The sequence below is a fragment of the Protobothrops mucrosquamatus genome, unplaced genomic scaffold (assembly GCF_001527695.2).
Source record: "Protobothrops mucrosquamatus isolate PMUCROS unplaced genomic scaffold, P.Mucros_1.0 scaffold1921, whole genome shotgun sequence".
NCBI classification, from domain to species: domain Eukaryota; kingdom Metazoa; phylum Chordata; class Lepidosauria; order Squamata; family Viperidae; genus Protobothrops; species Protobothrops mucrosquamatus.
The window spans coordinates 299,429-314,161 of NW_015388043.1; the positions used below are offsets into that span (position 1 = coordinate 299,429).

The following is a 14,733-nucleotide window of genomic DNA, read 5'->3' on the forward strand; positions in this document are numbered from 1 at the left end:
TTAGGCATTGTATTAACATTTTTAATATATTAGTTTGCACCTCTATCTAATGTGCCATTCATAAATACAAAATTACAGTGAAATATACATTAAAACACAAATGGAGGAATAAAAACAAATAAGGAAACAGCAAGATTTTATTGATTGATTCAAGATAACTTATAGAAAGAATTGGTTAAATCTGATGTGTCTTGTCAAGCTGTTAAAGTAATGTTCTGTCTTTTTTTCAATTGTTGCTTTAAATTTCAGTGCTTTATTCAATAGAGGTATTTCCTTTGGCTGTTTATTTCAAGGAAGTGAAAATGTTAAATCAACATGCAGCAGAGATTTAGAAAGACCAACTGAAATGTACTGTAATACTGAGCTTCACTGAAATGCTCAGGCATAAAGTGTAAGGGAGAGTAATATGTAACTGTTGCCACCCAAAGTGGATTTCCTGGTTTGTGTACCAACTAGAGTCCCAATCATTTGAAGGCAATTTTATAAGAATTGTATTATAGTGGGGAGGAAATAGTGAAAAGCACAGAAGTACCTTAAGTCAGTTATACATGTATACATAGTATGTGAAGAAAAAGCAGTCACTTAATTGGCGATAATTGCTTTTTGAAAAATGTCAGATATTTTAGAATAACTCATTTTAAACATTTGGATCAAATATTTGGATTAAATTGGATCATAAATGCCTGTAAATCTTTTGATTTATCATAAAACTAATACTCTTTATAGCAGGGCTTTTCAACCAGTGGTACGGTACCACCTGTGGTACATTGGCATCTGGCAGGTGGTACGCGACCATCCTAGAAAAGTGGTAGCGGGGGAGGGGAATGAGCTGAACCGGTGGCAGCACCGCACAAGCCTGAGCGAGAGATAGCTGGAGCTGCAGAGCTGTCAGGGCTCATTGGAAGCGCCAGGATCAGCACCAGGCTCCAACTGCAGCTCGGCGCTGATCCTGGTGCTTCTGCTGAGTCCAGAAGAAGCGCCAATCAGCTGGAATGTTGCAGCATCTCCAAGGTCTTGTGATTTACATTCAGATGTGTGGCAACTGATTCATATTTATGATGGTCACAGTGTCCCAGGGTCATGTGAAGTGACCAAAACCTGCTGCAACCACCCAGCAGATGGGGGGAATAAAACCAAACACCCCCCCACCCCACCCCCTTTGCCAATCCTCAACAGAAATGCTCACAACAATGAAAACCTCGGACAGGAGGAAGAGCGCCGCCGGGCGGGCAGGCAGATGTCTTGCTCGGCTGTGGCTTGGGGAGCACTTTTTTCAGTGCCATTGTAACTTCGAAGAGTCACTAAGCAAACTGTTGTAAGTCGAGGACTACCTGTACTTTATCACTTTTTTCCTTTTTTTTTGTTTTTTTGGTCATCAAGTTTTTGACACCTTGCTAGGCGACTGGTGGTACTCGGATGTTGCCATATCCTAAAAGTGGTACAATGGGTGAAAAGGTTGAAAAGCCCTGCTTTATAGGAACTAGCTATCTTTGAAAACCTGTGGGATTTAGGGCAGCGGTCTCCAATCTTTTTGGCACTAGGGCAGTGGTGGCGAACCTATGGCACACGTGCCAGAGGCAGCACTCAGAGCCCTCTCTGTGGGCATACACGCCATGCCCCAGAGATGGCAACCATCCCTCTTCAACCAGCCACTGCTAACTCGCTGAAGTCCCACATGGCCAGATGCATCCGAGCACCCATGCGCTCGCTGGCCTCTGTGTGCAGGGGCCAATGGTGTCAGGCAGTCTCACCTTGCCCTGTGACAATGGCACCCTTGCCTCACCTCACCCCATAGGACAAGCCTCCTGCCCACTGCCCCACCTGCCAGAGACCCCCTGGATCTCCCCAAACCCTGCCCGGCCCCCACTGGCATCCCTCCCCACAAGCAACATTGAGGTGATCACGCCCACCTTGGCCACACCCACCCAGTCTGCCATGACCACCACAGCAACACCCACTCAGTGGACCATGCCCACCTGGCACCCACCGATAAATAAGTGGATTTTGGGTTGCAGTTTGGGCACTCAGTCTCTAAAAGGTTCGCCATCACTGCACTAGGGACTGGTTTTGTGGACAACAATTTTTCTATGGACCTTGGAGAGGGGGGAAGGAGGAGGGGCAATTTGGATCCCACATGTGCACAGTTTCATTGCCTGCCACTCAACCTCCACCTATACAGCCCAGTTCCTAACAGGCAATGGATCAGTACCAGTCTGTGGGCCAGTGGTTGGGGATCCCTGATTTAGATCATATGAATATATGTCTATTTTATTATATATATTTATAATAGATTGCAACATTTTCTCTGGTATCTGAGTAAACACTTTTGTGAAAATCTGGCTACAGTATTCTATTATAAACTTGGTGAAATCATTGGGCATTAAAATAAATTGTTTACACTGTGCTTAATAGCATAGTTTTGTGATGAGTAGTATTAGGACTTTTTATACATATTCCAAGTTCCAGGATTTGATCTGTAAGAGTCTTTCAGATGTAGCTTTAGATGATAGTATTAGGTCTAATGCATCTCAGTATCTGCAAAACAGATATCTAGACCTTTGTTCATTTATATTCATGTGATAATCTTTGTTTACATGTGTAATAAACAAAGTAATACTCATATTCCTATAGCTCCTTGTAATTAATATACTTTAGCAGTTGTATCGGGCAGAATCAAACTGTCTTTTTGTTTGTACAGGAAATATATGTACATTATAAAAATACTTTAAAATAGTTATTGTACTTTTATTCTTCCTTGTAGTTTTTAAGTGCTTCGACTGTAACTCACATGAAAATGACTGAAATTTCTGATTTGTATTTGTTTGCTTTCTTCTAGTGGCAACAGATGTCTTTAATTCCAAAAGTTTGGCCATTCAGGCCCAAAAGAAAATTCTATGCAAAATGGCCTCCAAATCAATAGCAACTGCTCTGATAGATGACACCAGCAGTGATGTTTTGGATGAACTCTACCGAGTGACAAAGGAATACATACAAAACAAGAAAGAAGCTGAGAAGATAATTAAAAATCTTATTAAGACTGTTATCAAATTAGCAGTCCTCTACCGGAATAACCAGTTTAATCAGGAAGAGACTGTACTTATGGAGAAGTTCAAAAAGAAGGTTCACCAGTTGGCTAAAACTGTGGTGAGCTTCTATCAAGTGGACTATACTTTTGACAGGAATTTTTTATCAAAACTGTTGAATGATTGTAGAGATCTACTTCATCAAATAATTCACCGTCATCTCACTGCAAAATCTCATGGACGTGTCAATCATGTGTTTGATCATTTCTCGGACTGTGAATTTTTGGCTGTCTTATATAATCCATTTGGATCTTACAAGACTCACCTCCAGAGGCTTTGTGATGGTGTCAACAAAATGCTAGATGAAGGCAATATTTAGTTGTATCATTATCAATTGCTCATATAATCAAAGGCTAACTATTGTTGATGGTCTTAGGGAGCCAATGAAAGAATGAAGAAAGGCTAGATAGTGTTGGTGGCAAAGAAGAATTTAATATCAATTGAAAATTCTTCAGCAGATTTATTTATTTATTTGGAATTACCTTTTTTGCTGTTTCAATTTTTTTTTTATAATACCATGCTTTAAAATACGGATTTATAAAGCCATAAAACTACTCAAGGACTACTCAAAATAAATAGGACTTCATAAAATAGGCAGGGATAATAAGATGTCACATTCTAAAAGTGTAAGAATTTTAATAATCTGCTATTTGCAGATTGTGCCTTTGCATACTGTAGAGAGCTGTGCTACCTATGTTGAATAAAGTTAAGACTGCACAGATTTAACAACCCCTTTTTAAAATTCATTTAAAACTGTCTGCACTATGCATAAAAGTTTAAATTACATTGTCATAATTATACTATTGAAACAGTTAAGTGGCTGTTTGAGGTCTAGAGCTTCATTTTTCAAAATGTTCAGAGCTTCCACTAGAAAATAATTTAAGTGGTGTGAATTGCTATCTCCATCACTGTACTATCCCATATTATAACAAAGTCTTTAAGTTGCGTCCTCTAGCTATTCTTGCAATCAGCTTCCCAGTAGAAGGGACTGCATTTCACATAACGTGCTTCTGAGAAGCCCTGAACTAAACCTATACTTCCAGGGCAATAACACTGGGCTTCTTTTACGTGAACCTTTCTTTAATCATCTTTATGGTTTGATTTCTTTATCTGTTCTGGACTAGTTTTGTATTATTTATCAATGTGTATATATTTGACAATCACTGAAAATTTACAGACATCCTCCACATCCTAAACATGTTTACTAGCACTATGTCATATATAGTTAAAAGTATAATTGTTTCTGGTTATGTTTTGTAGAAAAGTATGCTTTCAGATGAAATTGTTCAAGAAAGATGAAACTGGATATTCCAGTGTGTCGTCCACGTGTACAGGTGGTCCTTAACTTATGACCCCAGTTGGGACCACAACTTCCATTCCAAAGCAAGGCAGTTGTAGAGTGAGTCATGCCCAATTTTGTGAACATATCTACTATAGTTGTTAAGCAAATCTGGCTTTCCCCAGTGATTTGCTGTTTTGGGTGCTGGCTGGGAACGTCACAAATGACAATCACATGACCCCAGGACACTGCAACTATTGTAAATACATGCTGGTTGCCAAGTGCCCGAATTTAGATCACCTGATCGTAGGGATGCTGCGATGGTTGATAAGTGTGAAGACCGGTTGTAAGTCACTTTTTTCAATGCTATTGTAATTCCCAACGGTTGCTAAACAAATAATTGTAAGTTGAGGATTACCTGTATGTACGTTTCTAGAACAAGGTTAGAGAATGTAGTGATCCTTAGAAAAAGATATGGGTAGCAAGCTGGATGTGGAAGCTATGAGTCTGTGAACCAATTTGTAATATTTATGAAATTTTGTTTTATTCAGAAACCAATGTATGTGTAATGTAGGTTAAATATATAGCAAATATTGGAAAATATATTGCAGCAGCTTATAAATTTGTTTAATCTTTGTACTGTTGAAAAAATGCTGAACATGTAATGCTTTACACTTCAAGCAAGTGGTTGAAAAATATTTTTCTTTGTCAGATTTTTTTTTTTACATTTTCTGAGTAAACTGAAGAACATTTGCACTCTTAAGTTTTATGCATGATTTTCTCTGTCATTGCAGACATCGGCAATTTAATAACATCCAGATTAATTTTTAAATTGGCTTTGCATTTTTATATTGATTACTGTAGAGTATCCCCCTTCTGCTATGACATTTCCCCTCCTCTTCTCTCTCTGTACAAGTTATGTGCTTTTAGTTTTGTTAGATAACAATCTGTTACATTGAACTGAGATGGGTATAATTCCAAACAAAGAAATGTCCAAGCAAAGATATTCTAGAAGTTCAAATGTTACTGAAGTGAGTGTAGGATAATGTAATACTTTAAGGCCAATGTTTAATGAATAACATTTTAGATGGGCCAAGGACTGAAATGCACTATGTGTGTCTGGGATAGGCAGCTTTCTGTTTTTTACCCCTTTCAAAGCAAGTTCCACATTTCTTTCTCTTTTTAATAAAAAAAGAACTGGTTTTTTTTTGCCTCAAAATGCAGGAGTCTATGGGTCAGTTTTTTTGTGGTTTATGCATTTTATCTCACAAATATATTTGGGTATTTAAGCAAAATCTAACCTAGTAATAATATAATAATGTACATATTATTATGATAATATAATCTATATGCTACTAAAACTTTAATGTCTGTAACCTTTAACTGGATGAAACAGCAGCATGTCAACCAAGTTACCACAGATAGGCTAACTTAAAGAATGCCAGGACTTAATATACATCATCATTCCTCTACTGTTCTCTTTGTTTCTATCAATTTCATATAATTTCCTTCTAATTCACTGTTTCTTATCCTCAGCAATTTTAAGACTTCTGCAGATTTCCCCAGCCAACTCCCAGTTCTGGCAGCTGAAATCCACCAGTTTTAAAATTGCTGGGGTTAAGAAACACTGGTCTAATTCTTCATTTCATTTCCTTCCCCACAAATGTACTATGTTTATCTTATTTATTAGGAGAACATTTCAGTGCGATATTACAGAGGTCCCCAACCTCTCTTGGTTGCTAGCCTAGAAGAAAAGGGAGGGGCAGGCACCTGTATGCACACATGCACACATGCGAATGGGGCTGCGTGCACGTGCTGCAAACGGAGCCGCGAGCATGTGCATGATGCAAATGGGGCCACGAGTGTATGCACAATGTTGGTGGCGACACGCCCACAACCCTCATGGAAACGCTAGCGCCCGCACGATCCTCTCAGCAACTCTTGTGATGACGCATCCTCAGCAACTCTTGTGATGACGCATCCCGCGCGACCCTCGGAGCTATGCTAGCATGAGTGCTGGGTGAGCGCACACACACATGTGCTCACTGGCCAGCCACTCACGTTGCCCGGTGGCCAATAGGCCACAGGTTGAGGACTGCTGCGATATACAGTATATCAAGTCTTTTACCACAATTAGATGCATGCAAAATGTTTTGAGATTAAAATATTTTGTACACAAATTGTACATTTGAAATATTTTGTGCACCATTCACAATAATGCCTTTGCTAATCTTCAGAATAGCACAAGACATTTTTATTTTACACTTTAACTACAGTAATTACTTTATTTTATAGCCATAAATTTTAAACCAGGATCTCTATGTCGCTCTTTATTACCAAATGCTGTTGCCCTGAATAAACTCTAAATTGAGTGTATCCAAATTCAGTTGATCTTAGTATGATTATCCTGTATAAAAACATTCATTCTAGCATGATTTCTTCACTTTTCCCTCATTGAAGGTATGGTATTTCCACAGAAAATCTCTTATCGAACACTTTTTTTCAGCGTCTTGCCTTTAAAGTAGATTGATTTTTAATTTTTGGTTCTTGTTTCTCTCTCTCCCATCATTAGAATAGTGTGTGAAGTTCAGTTCTCTGCATTCGTTTTTAAAAAAATGTAATTGATAATCACTTTAAAGGATAACCATTGCTCTACTTTTAGCTGTGTCCCTTCATTTCACATTTTTGCTAAACATCTTCATCAGTTACATATTAAAGAAACTTCCTGCCCAACTGAGCAAACAAGGAACAATGGTTAACTCTTAATCCCTGAGATGTTTCACGTGTTAATCTGTTAATCACACTTTTTAATAGGCAAAAAGTTGCAACATTGCATATAACTTTAAGCACGCTATAGCGAGAAAGATATATTTATATTTCTGTTTCCCAAATGACTTTTAATATTTTATGGCACACTGACAATTCTACAGATTAATTCACTCAAGAAAAGCACATGGTATTAATAGAAGGTATTAACGTTATGCATTCTTCCTTATTTGAATTATTTATAATTTAATTACAAGCAGTCAAGCTCCATATGTGTGTGTGTGTTTCTGTGTGTGTGTGCCCAGCCTAGGACCAGCCTAACAAGAGAAACCAGTATGTTACGCTTGTACCTTAGGCTCATTATGTACTCCAACTACAAAGCTCCGTACTTAAACAAGAGAACAGACCATTCTTAATAAAAAAAGTGAAGTGCTTCTCAAAATGTTTGCATTTGCCAAATTGTTTTGAACTATGTCATTGCACAATACTTCTTGCTTGCCATCACATCCAGGCAGAAGGTTTCTTTTTTTAAACTCATGTTGATGACAGATGGTCAACTGCATAAGTCAGACAAATCTACAACCTTACTATTTTTGAAGCAAAAAAATAAGAAACTACAAATTATTCTAGTGTGTCTGTACTAGCTCTGTACTAAATTAGCAACTTGTCACACATTGCAGGAAGTATTGCCACGAAAACTCCCCAAAAATATGTTCCAAACGGCTGGAAATTATAAAAGTGTGTACTTTGAATTACACTTCTCAATCCTGGTATTCCTCAGATGTATGGTCCAGCTCCACAAATTCTCAGCAAATATTGCATGTTAATTGCTAGAAGTTGTGAGAGTGAAAGTATATATTTCTGAAAGCTTCCAAAATTAGGTAAGCATTTTTGCTGTTAACAAAAGAAGGCATCTGGTCCCTTAATGAAAGAATGATGCGTGGTCTGGGCTTTTGTGAGCAACTAATTTCAGTTCCAATACAATTCCTTTATTTTTCATAGGCCTTTTTACTGCAAAAAAGCAATTAAAAATAGTCTCTTGACTTAAGCTCAACTGAAGATGTCTGTATGGATTAGTCCATCTAGGTTTCTTTTGCAACAAGAGGACAGATATTTGCTACTGCTTTCTATCAGTACTTATTCTTTTGCTATTTAGTCCAGCCAATAACTATGGGACTTCTAAATAGTCTTCCATATGATCATGTTTAGTTTTTTTAAAAAAAATCAAAATTAGGTGGTGATAAGAAAGCTATTGTGATAAGAAACTATTGTGATAAGAAAGCAATTATTACTGAAATAAAACTCTACTTGCACATGTGCTGCTCAAAACTTTCTGACTGTTTTGTCAAAATTTATTTTAACAATTCTTGAAAACAGATTCATTATATTGAAAAGAAAATGCTAAACAACATTCATAATTGGCTTAGGTCAATACAGTGTGTGCATATACCTTTCAGTCAGTGATGATTCCTCACAACTGCATGTCCCTTGGCAAGATTTTGGGAAGTGGTTTGCCATTTCCTCCTTGGGGCTGAGGGTGAGTGATTGGCTCAGTTGACTGTGTCAAAGGCAGAACTAGAAGTCCTGGTTTCCTGATTTCTAGCCTAGTGTAGCAGTCTAGTTCAATACAGCAAGAAAAGTAATTATGAAGTTGAGTGTTATACATGGCTCTTAGGAAACAATTTTTAAGGCTTGAGTTTGGAAACATCAAAGATGGTATTTCTTTAATCATATTCAATAGGTTTCCCTCACTACTGAATAACAAAACAAGATGGAGGCATATGCCACCGTTATACACTATGCTTTTGTATGGATGACCTCAGTCCTCTTCTAAAAATGATGTTTCTCTGCTCCTTTTCAAAATTACTTCTTATCTTTAGCAGGCCATAGCAATGTGGTTAGTTGGGTTCTGGTAAGAACTCTGCTTTGTAAATTGGGGTTTATGGATTAACATGTGAACTTAAGCAAATTATGTTTGACTCAATGATGGTTAAACTTTGATGTGCACATCTAGACATCAAATAATATGTGGAAGATAAAAGTTGATTGTGAAGACACAATGAGTTGAGGTCAGTTCAAGGAAACGTTCTCTTTTATGCTCAAAAACATTGATCAAATCATAGCTCTCTGCTTCATGTTTTGCTATAATTTGATACGCATAAGGCATCTCAAATATAGAAGAAAAATTATCAACCAAACAAATTTATGCAATTATGATCCAGATCTTAAGGAAAGCAAAGGCAAGATCAGTAATGTCTAATACAAACTCTGGCTGCCTTTCAATGAAATAATATAGTTTTGTTCATAGTGCATTTAACTCTATTTATACTAAGTAAGGTTTTTCAAATTCAACCAAAGTTTATTTTTCCATAACAAACACATGTGCTGAAAATTCTGGTATCCCACTCAAGTGTTCATTGCTGTCCTTTTTTACATTAGAACTATTAATCAGAATAAATCTAGTACTTTCCGCTAAAATAGTCAGATTTATTTTGGAGTGATTATGTACTAATATGTAAAATTTAAGATTGTCTTCACCTTTTCAAGGGCTACTCACACAACCTGCATCAAATTATTTTTATGACCACAGAGAAAATTAGGAATTTCAAATAACACAAAACACATGATTTCACCATTATTTGGGTGTAAGAGGTATAGTATAATAGCATGTCTCCTGGTGACATATTTGTGATAATCCTTCTCAAAATCTTGAGAATTTGTGTCTGTGATCCTTACCTCTGTGATTTTGGATGAAATTGCTGAATAGTTATTTTTACCCAACCGCTATAGCAGTTAAAGTCTGCTATTTGATTGAGCTTTGTCCACTGAAAGCAAAGAATATTTTTTTATCATCTTGCTTCTTGCATTTTTTGACTTTTTAAGCATATGAGTAGATTTCCAAAGTCAGAGCAGGCTCTCAAAATACCAAATGAAAGGAGATCGGTTATAATGAAACCATGGCAATACTCCCCCTACTGGGTTTTTTTAAACAAAACAAAACAAAACAAAACATGTATCTCGAGTGTCTTGAAGTAGTTTGACGATTTTGCCCATGTCGGAGAGTTCGGGATGGTACAGATGTTTCTATCCTTTTTAATGACCCCGGCCTTCAATAAGTCCAAAGCCCCCCATCTTTCCTCCTTCCAGGATTCCGCCCAGAACTAGGGTATTTAAAATACGGATGCGAAAAAGAGAAATGTCCGGGCTTCTTTTTCCCACCGCGGACTCTTCTCAGAAAACTGATCGCGGCTCGCAGACGCAGGGGAAAAAAAGTGAAGGGGATCTAGAATTGGGCAGACGGTCTCGGCAAAAACCGTTCCCCTCGGAGAAACATCTTTTAAAAATATCTCTTAAGGGAAGTGAGTACATTACTGTTCACTATTATGCGTGCCTGCATGCGTATGCGCCGCCACTCCTATATTAGAAGTGGGCGTGCAGTTATGATGCAAAGACAGGCTTAAAGTGATCTTGTCAACTTTAGCAATTTAAAGACGGGCGGATTTCAACTGTCGGAATCTCACAGCCAGCAAATTGAGAAACACCGTCTTAAAGAGATGAGGAATGCTTTAGAAATCAATGGGCTTTACTGAAGTGCCTTGCATAACCACAATCTGGATCTCGGAGCTGTTTTTAGTGTTAGGGCTCAGTTCAAGGCGAGAAGGATTCTCCACCTCCAGATGTAATCGATCCTCGGTCTCATCTCATGGCACTCACATTTATAGCTCACCATATTTTGCTTAGCGTGTTGTGACTAGTATCTAATCCCCGTGGTTGAACGGGGCCAGCGCACTCAGGAATGGGATTGAATATGCCAGGTTAATTTAACTATCCGTAAACACGCCTGATAATGAACCTTATTCCCATTATGCAATGGCTCTCCTCCGATTGGCGAGGCTGCTATGGTGGAGTGGAACGTACGGTAATAATTATACAATTAAATTCTCCTAACTCGGCAGCCGAGAGTAAATAAGAAAACTACATTTCCCAGGATGCAGCAATCTATTGTGCGCGTGCGCATTTTCCCGTGGCCCTTTGCCCTTATTCTGTCTATTTAGTCCTGCAGAACTCTTCGAAAGGCTGTCTGATTTTGCATTGATCGGGCACAGGATGTCTTCTCCTCTGAGATTTGACGGGCGGGTAGTTCTGGTGACCGGTGCTGGGGGAGGTAAGTGGTGGATCACGGTGACTGATGATTATCCGGAGGTTTCTTGCATGTGTGTTTGATTGCAAATAGGTTGCAAAGAGATCTTTGCAGCTTTCTTGTATTCTTGTTTGCATTTCTCCTTAAGGAGGAAGATATCTAAACCTCCCTTTTAAATGAAGCTGAGTTTATAATTCTGTCCATGCCTCTCCGGAGTTTTACTTTCAAGTAGATCTAATGATAGACCCTTGTAAGTGCAGTCTGTTTTCTCCCCAGAAAGTCATTTAATGGTTGATGATCTTTTGTTTAGTGAAATCCTGAACATAATAGTAATAATACCTGTTCACATACCTGTTGTTACTTTCTGGGTTGAGCCTGGAAGTTGGGAGACTTTCCATGTAACCTACATGGCAGTAAAAGTTGTGAATAAAGTTTAGTAATTCATGTAATCAAGTCATAATTCAAAATGAGATGATCTGGTCCCTTTGAATCCATTTTTCTTTAGTGATTATTTCTCTACTAACTCAAAGTCACATGTATATATAATATTAGAACGGATTCAAGAATAGTAAAAAAAATCACCTCCGTTTTTAAAATGTCTGTGAAATATTCCCTAGCTTTAGCTAGGCAGAGATCGGATAGATAGCTGCCTATTCAGAGATGAAGAAATGTGATACCAAGCAGGAATAACAAAGATAGATTGTGTGATAATTTTTACTCACCATTGACTTGTCTAACTAGTTTTGCCGAATAAGATATTTTTTGTAGCAGTCTTTCTCCATTAGCAATTCATTAGCTGATTGTGATTTTTGTTTTAATGGCATTACTTATAGATGTTTTCCCTTTAAGTTATTGAGAACTGGCTTTAGGAGACAGGCTAATTAACCATCTATTAATACTTTAGCATAAGGTGCATTCTGATTTCTCCTGTTCAATAAATATATCATCACCCATCAGATTCTCTTTCCCCACTGAATAGAGCAATGTATTTTAAAATTAAAGGGAAAAATACCATTATATATTTGAATTTGACAGAAATTTAGCCAAGAATATTGAAACATTACTGAATTTAGGAAAAAAAATCAAAAATCTGGGTGAGATTGGCAGGCTGTTTGATCCACACAATATCAGATATCCAGGTATACCACTTTAGTAAGGGTTTTGGACTTTTTACACTCAAATTCTACACATGCCAAGATATTCCAAATCAGTTCTGTAAGGTCTTTCAGGTCTCCAGAGCAGATTCAAGATCTTTGGTGGGCTGGAATAAAAAAAAATCTGTTCCACTTGTAGGTTGTTAAGTATAGTGTATACATCTTACATATAAAACAAAATGAAATTACAATCCTAAATATAGTGAACTGAGAGAGCCCCAGGAAAGTTAATGGGACTTTTGAGCAATATGTAGAGGATTGTACTGACAGATATAATATGCTGATAGTTCATAGTACAAAGTTAGATTACAAGGTTCATAGTACAAGATTAGAGCCATTCTCTCCAAACAAACTTCTTTTGACTATGAAATCATCAGTTAATTAATTCACTGAGTTATTAACATTACTCAGATTTAGAAACAGAATTTATCACTGGCCTAAATTACAATTAAGAGGAAAGAGGCCACTTTTACAGAATTGTGTATTACTGTAGCTATGATAAAAAGTAAAAAAAAACAACCCAATTTTTCTTTTAAGTTGGAACCATCAAGATCTCAGTTGAGGTTTGCTAAAGAAATGCATAATCAAAGATGAATTGATACCTTGTGAGAAGAATTATTTTGCACTTTCGTTGAAAAAAGGACATTGAATCATTCTGGTTGAAAATAATATATGTCACATATATTCTCCAATATATTCAGATCAGAGATTGCCTATATAAAGAAACTTAATTATCAATCTTGTCTCAATTTGAAAATGTGATTTTAGTTTCTAAATGGGGTAGATGTAAGAACTACATAGCCAATTTATCTTTACAATAATTTTGTCTGAGTGGAGAAGGCAGCCTCAAGAATGATCATGGGATGAAATTCAAGAAAAGGACACTGTATGAAAATATTTCAGTTCATATGTATCCTTTTCTGTTTAGTCAAGATGCATTTTAAACTATTTCACTTGTACTGAAAAGAACTTCAAGAAATTTTATCATGTGTCAAACTTTTTTTTTTTAAAGCCTTACAAAATTCCCTTTTTAGTAGAAAATTTATTCCGGCCATATAAAGGGCACAATATCTTTTAAAGTTTTGTGGCTTACTTGAATTGTACCAATTTGCTGCATTCTGAGCAGTTATTTGCCTTTTCAGATAGTTTCTTCTTTGGTAGCCTATTTCAAATTCCCAGTTGATTCTAGAACAGTGGTTCTCAACCTGTGGGTTGGGACCCCATTTGGGGTCGATCGACCATTTCATGGGGGTCGCCAAGCAAGGCTGTCCGCCATTTTTTTTGTCCGCCATTTTTCCCCCCTTTTCCGGCGGGTGCCTTACCTCCCTTGGGCTGGGCCAGCTGGTGGTCGGCCTGCTCCGTCTCTGCCGCTTGCCAGCTATGCCTCGGCCGGCGCAGAGGGCGGAACCACGCATGCGCAGCGCTCCTGGGCAGGGAAAGTCCTCGACTTACGACCGGTTGGGTAGTCCTCTACTTACGACCGGTTTAGTCCTCGACTTACGACCGGTTTAGTCCTCGACTTACGACCGGCTTAGTCCTTGACTTACGACCGGCTTAGTCCTTGACTTACGACCGGTTTAGTCCTCGACTTACGACCGGTTTAGTCCTCGACTTACGACCGGTTGGGGGTCACGGCATTAAAAAGGTTGAGAACCACTGTTCTAGAACAATGTTTCTTAATCTTGATAACTTTTTAAGACATGCAGCTGGGAAATTCTGGGAGTTGAAGTCTATGCATCTTAAAATTGCCAAGATTGAGCAAACCTGTGTAGATCACATGTCATCAGAACTGAGTATTTTTTTGCTTCTGTTTAATCTGATGCATCAGATACTCAGATATCTGAGAGCCATGCCATATTTTGCTTTTAAGTATATATTTGTCTCCTTTGATGTTGACGTCCTGTGTATTTTTTTAAACTGTCAGGTTATAAAAGACTTTACTTATTTTTTTTTCCTTTATGCTAGGACTGGGCAGAGCATATGCACTGGCTTTTGCTGAAAGAGGAGCTTCTGTGGTTGGTAAGTGTCTCTTTTTCTTCTGCCAGTAATTATTGAATCCATAATTATTGAATCCATAGTTGTGTTTAAAATGAAACTTGTTCTAGTCTTCACCTTTTTTAAAATAAAATTATTTTCTTTACTCATTTTTTTTGCTTTTCCATTGAAATTCCTTGTGAAAAAAATTATGTGCTATGGTAATGAAGATTTAAGGAAGTTTGTCAGTGGGCGTCGACACTTAGCATGCTAAGGTACTATTAATATGACACCTTACCCACTACTACTTATTTATAGGGAACATAATGCTAAATT

General features: G+C 37.6%; 2 protein-coding genes across 3 annotated transcripts in view; both read left to right on the forward strand.

Moving 5' to 3' along the window:
- TNFAIP8 (TNF alpha induced protein 8) overlaps window positions 1-5,122 on the forward strand; it is a 35,052-nt gene extending 29,930 nt beyond the window's left edge. For both annotated transcript variants that reach the window (XM_015823580.1, XM_015823579.1), the window contains exon 2: window positions 2,837-5,122. In XM_015823580.1, coding sequence (XP_015679066.1) covers window positions 2,837-3,402 — 566 coding nt within the window. In that variant the 3' untranslated portion in view covers window positions 3,403-5,122. The remainder of the gene's footprint in view (window positions 1-2,836) is intronic.
- A 5,694-nt stretch (window positions 5,123-10,816) lies between these two features.
- The window catches only part of HSD17B4 (hydroxysteroid 17-beta dehydrogenase 4), a 56,969-nt gene continuing 53,052 nt past the window's right edge, over window positions 10,817-14,733 (forward strand). The window contains exons 1-3 of the mRNA XM_015823581.1: window positions 10,817-11,047; window positions 11,192-11,293; window positions 14,389-14,442. Coding sequence (XP_015679067.1) covers window positions 10,999-11,047; window positions 11,192-11,293; window positions 14,389-14,442 — 205 coding nt within the window. The 5' untranslated portion in view covers window positions 10,817-10,998. The remainder of the gene's footprint in view (window positions 11,048-11,191; window positions 11,294-14,388; window positions 14,443-14,733) is intronic.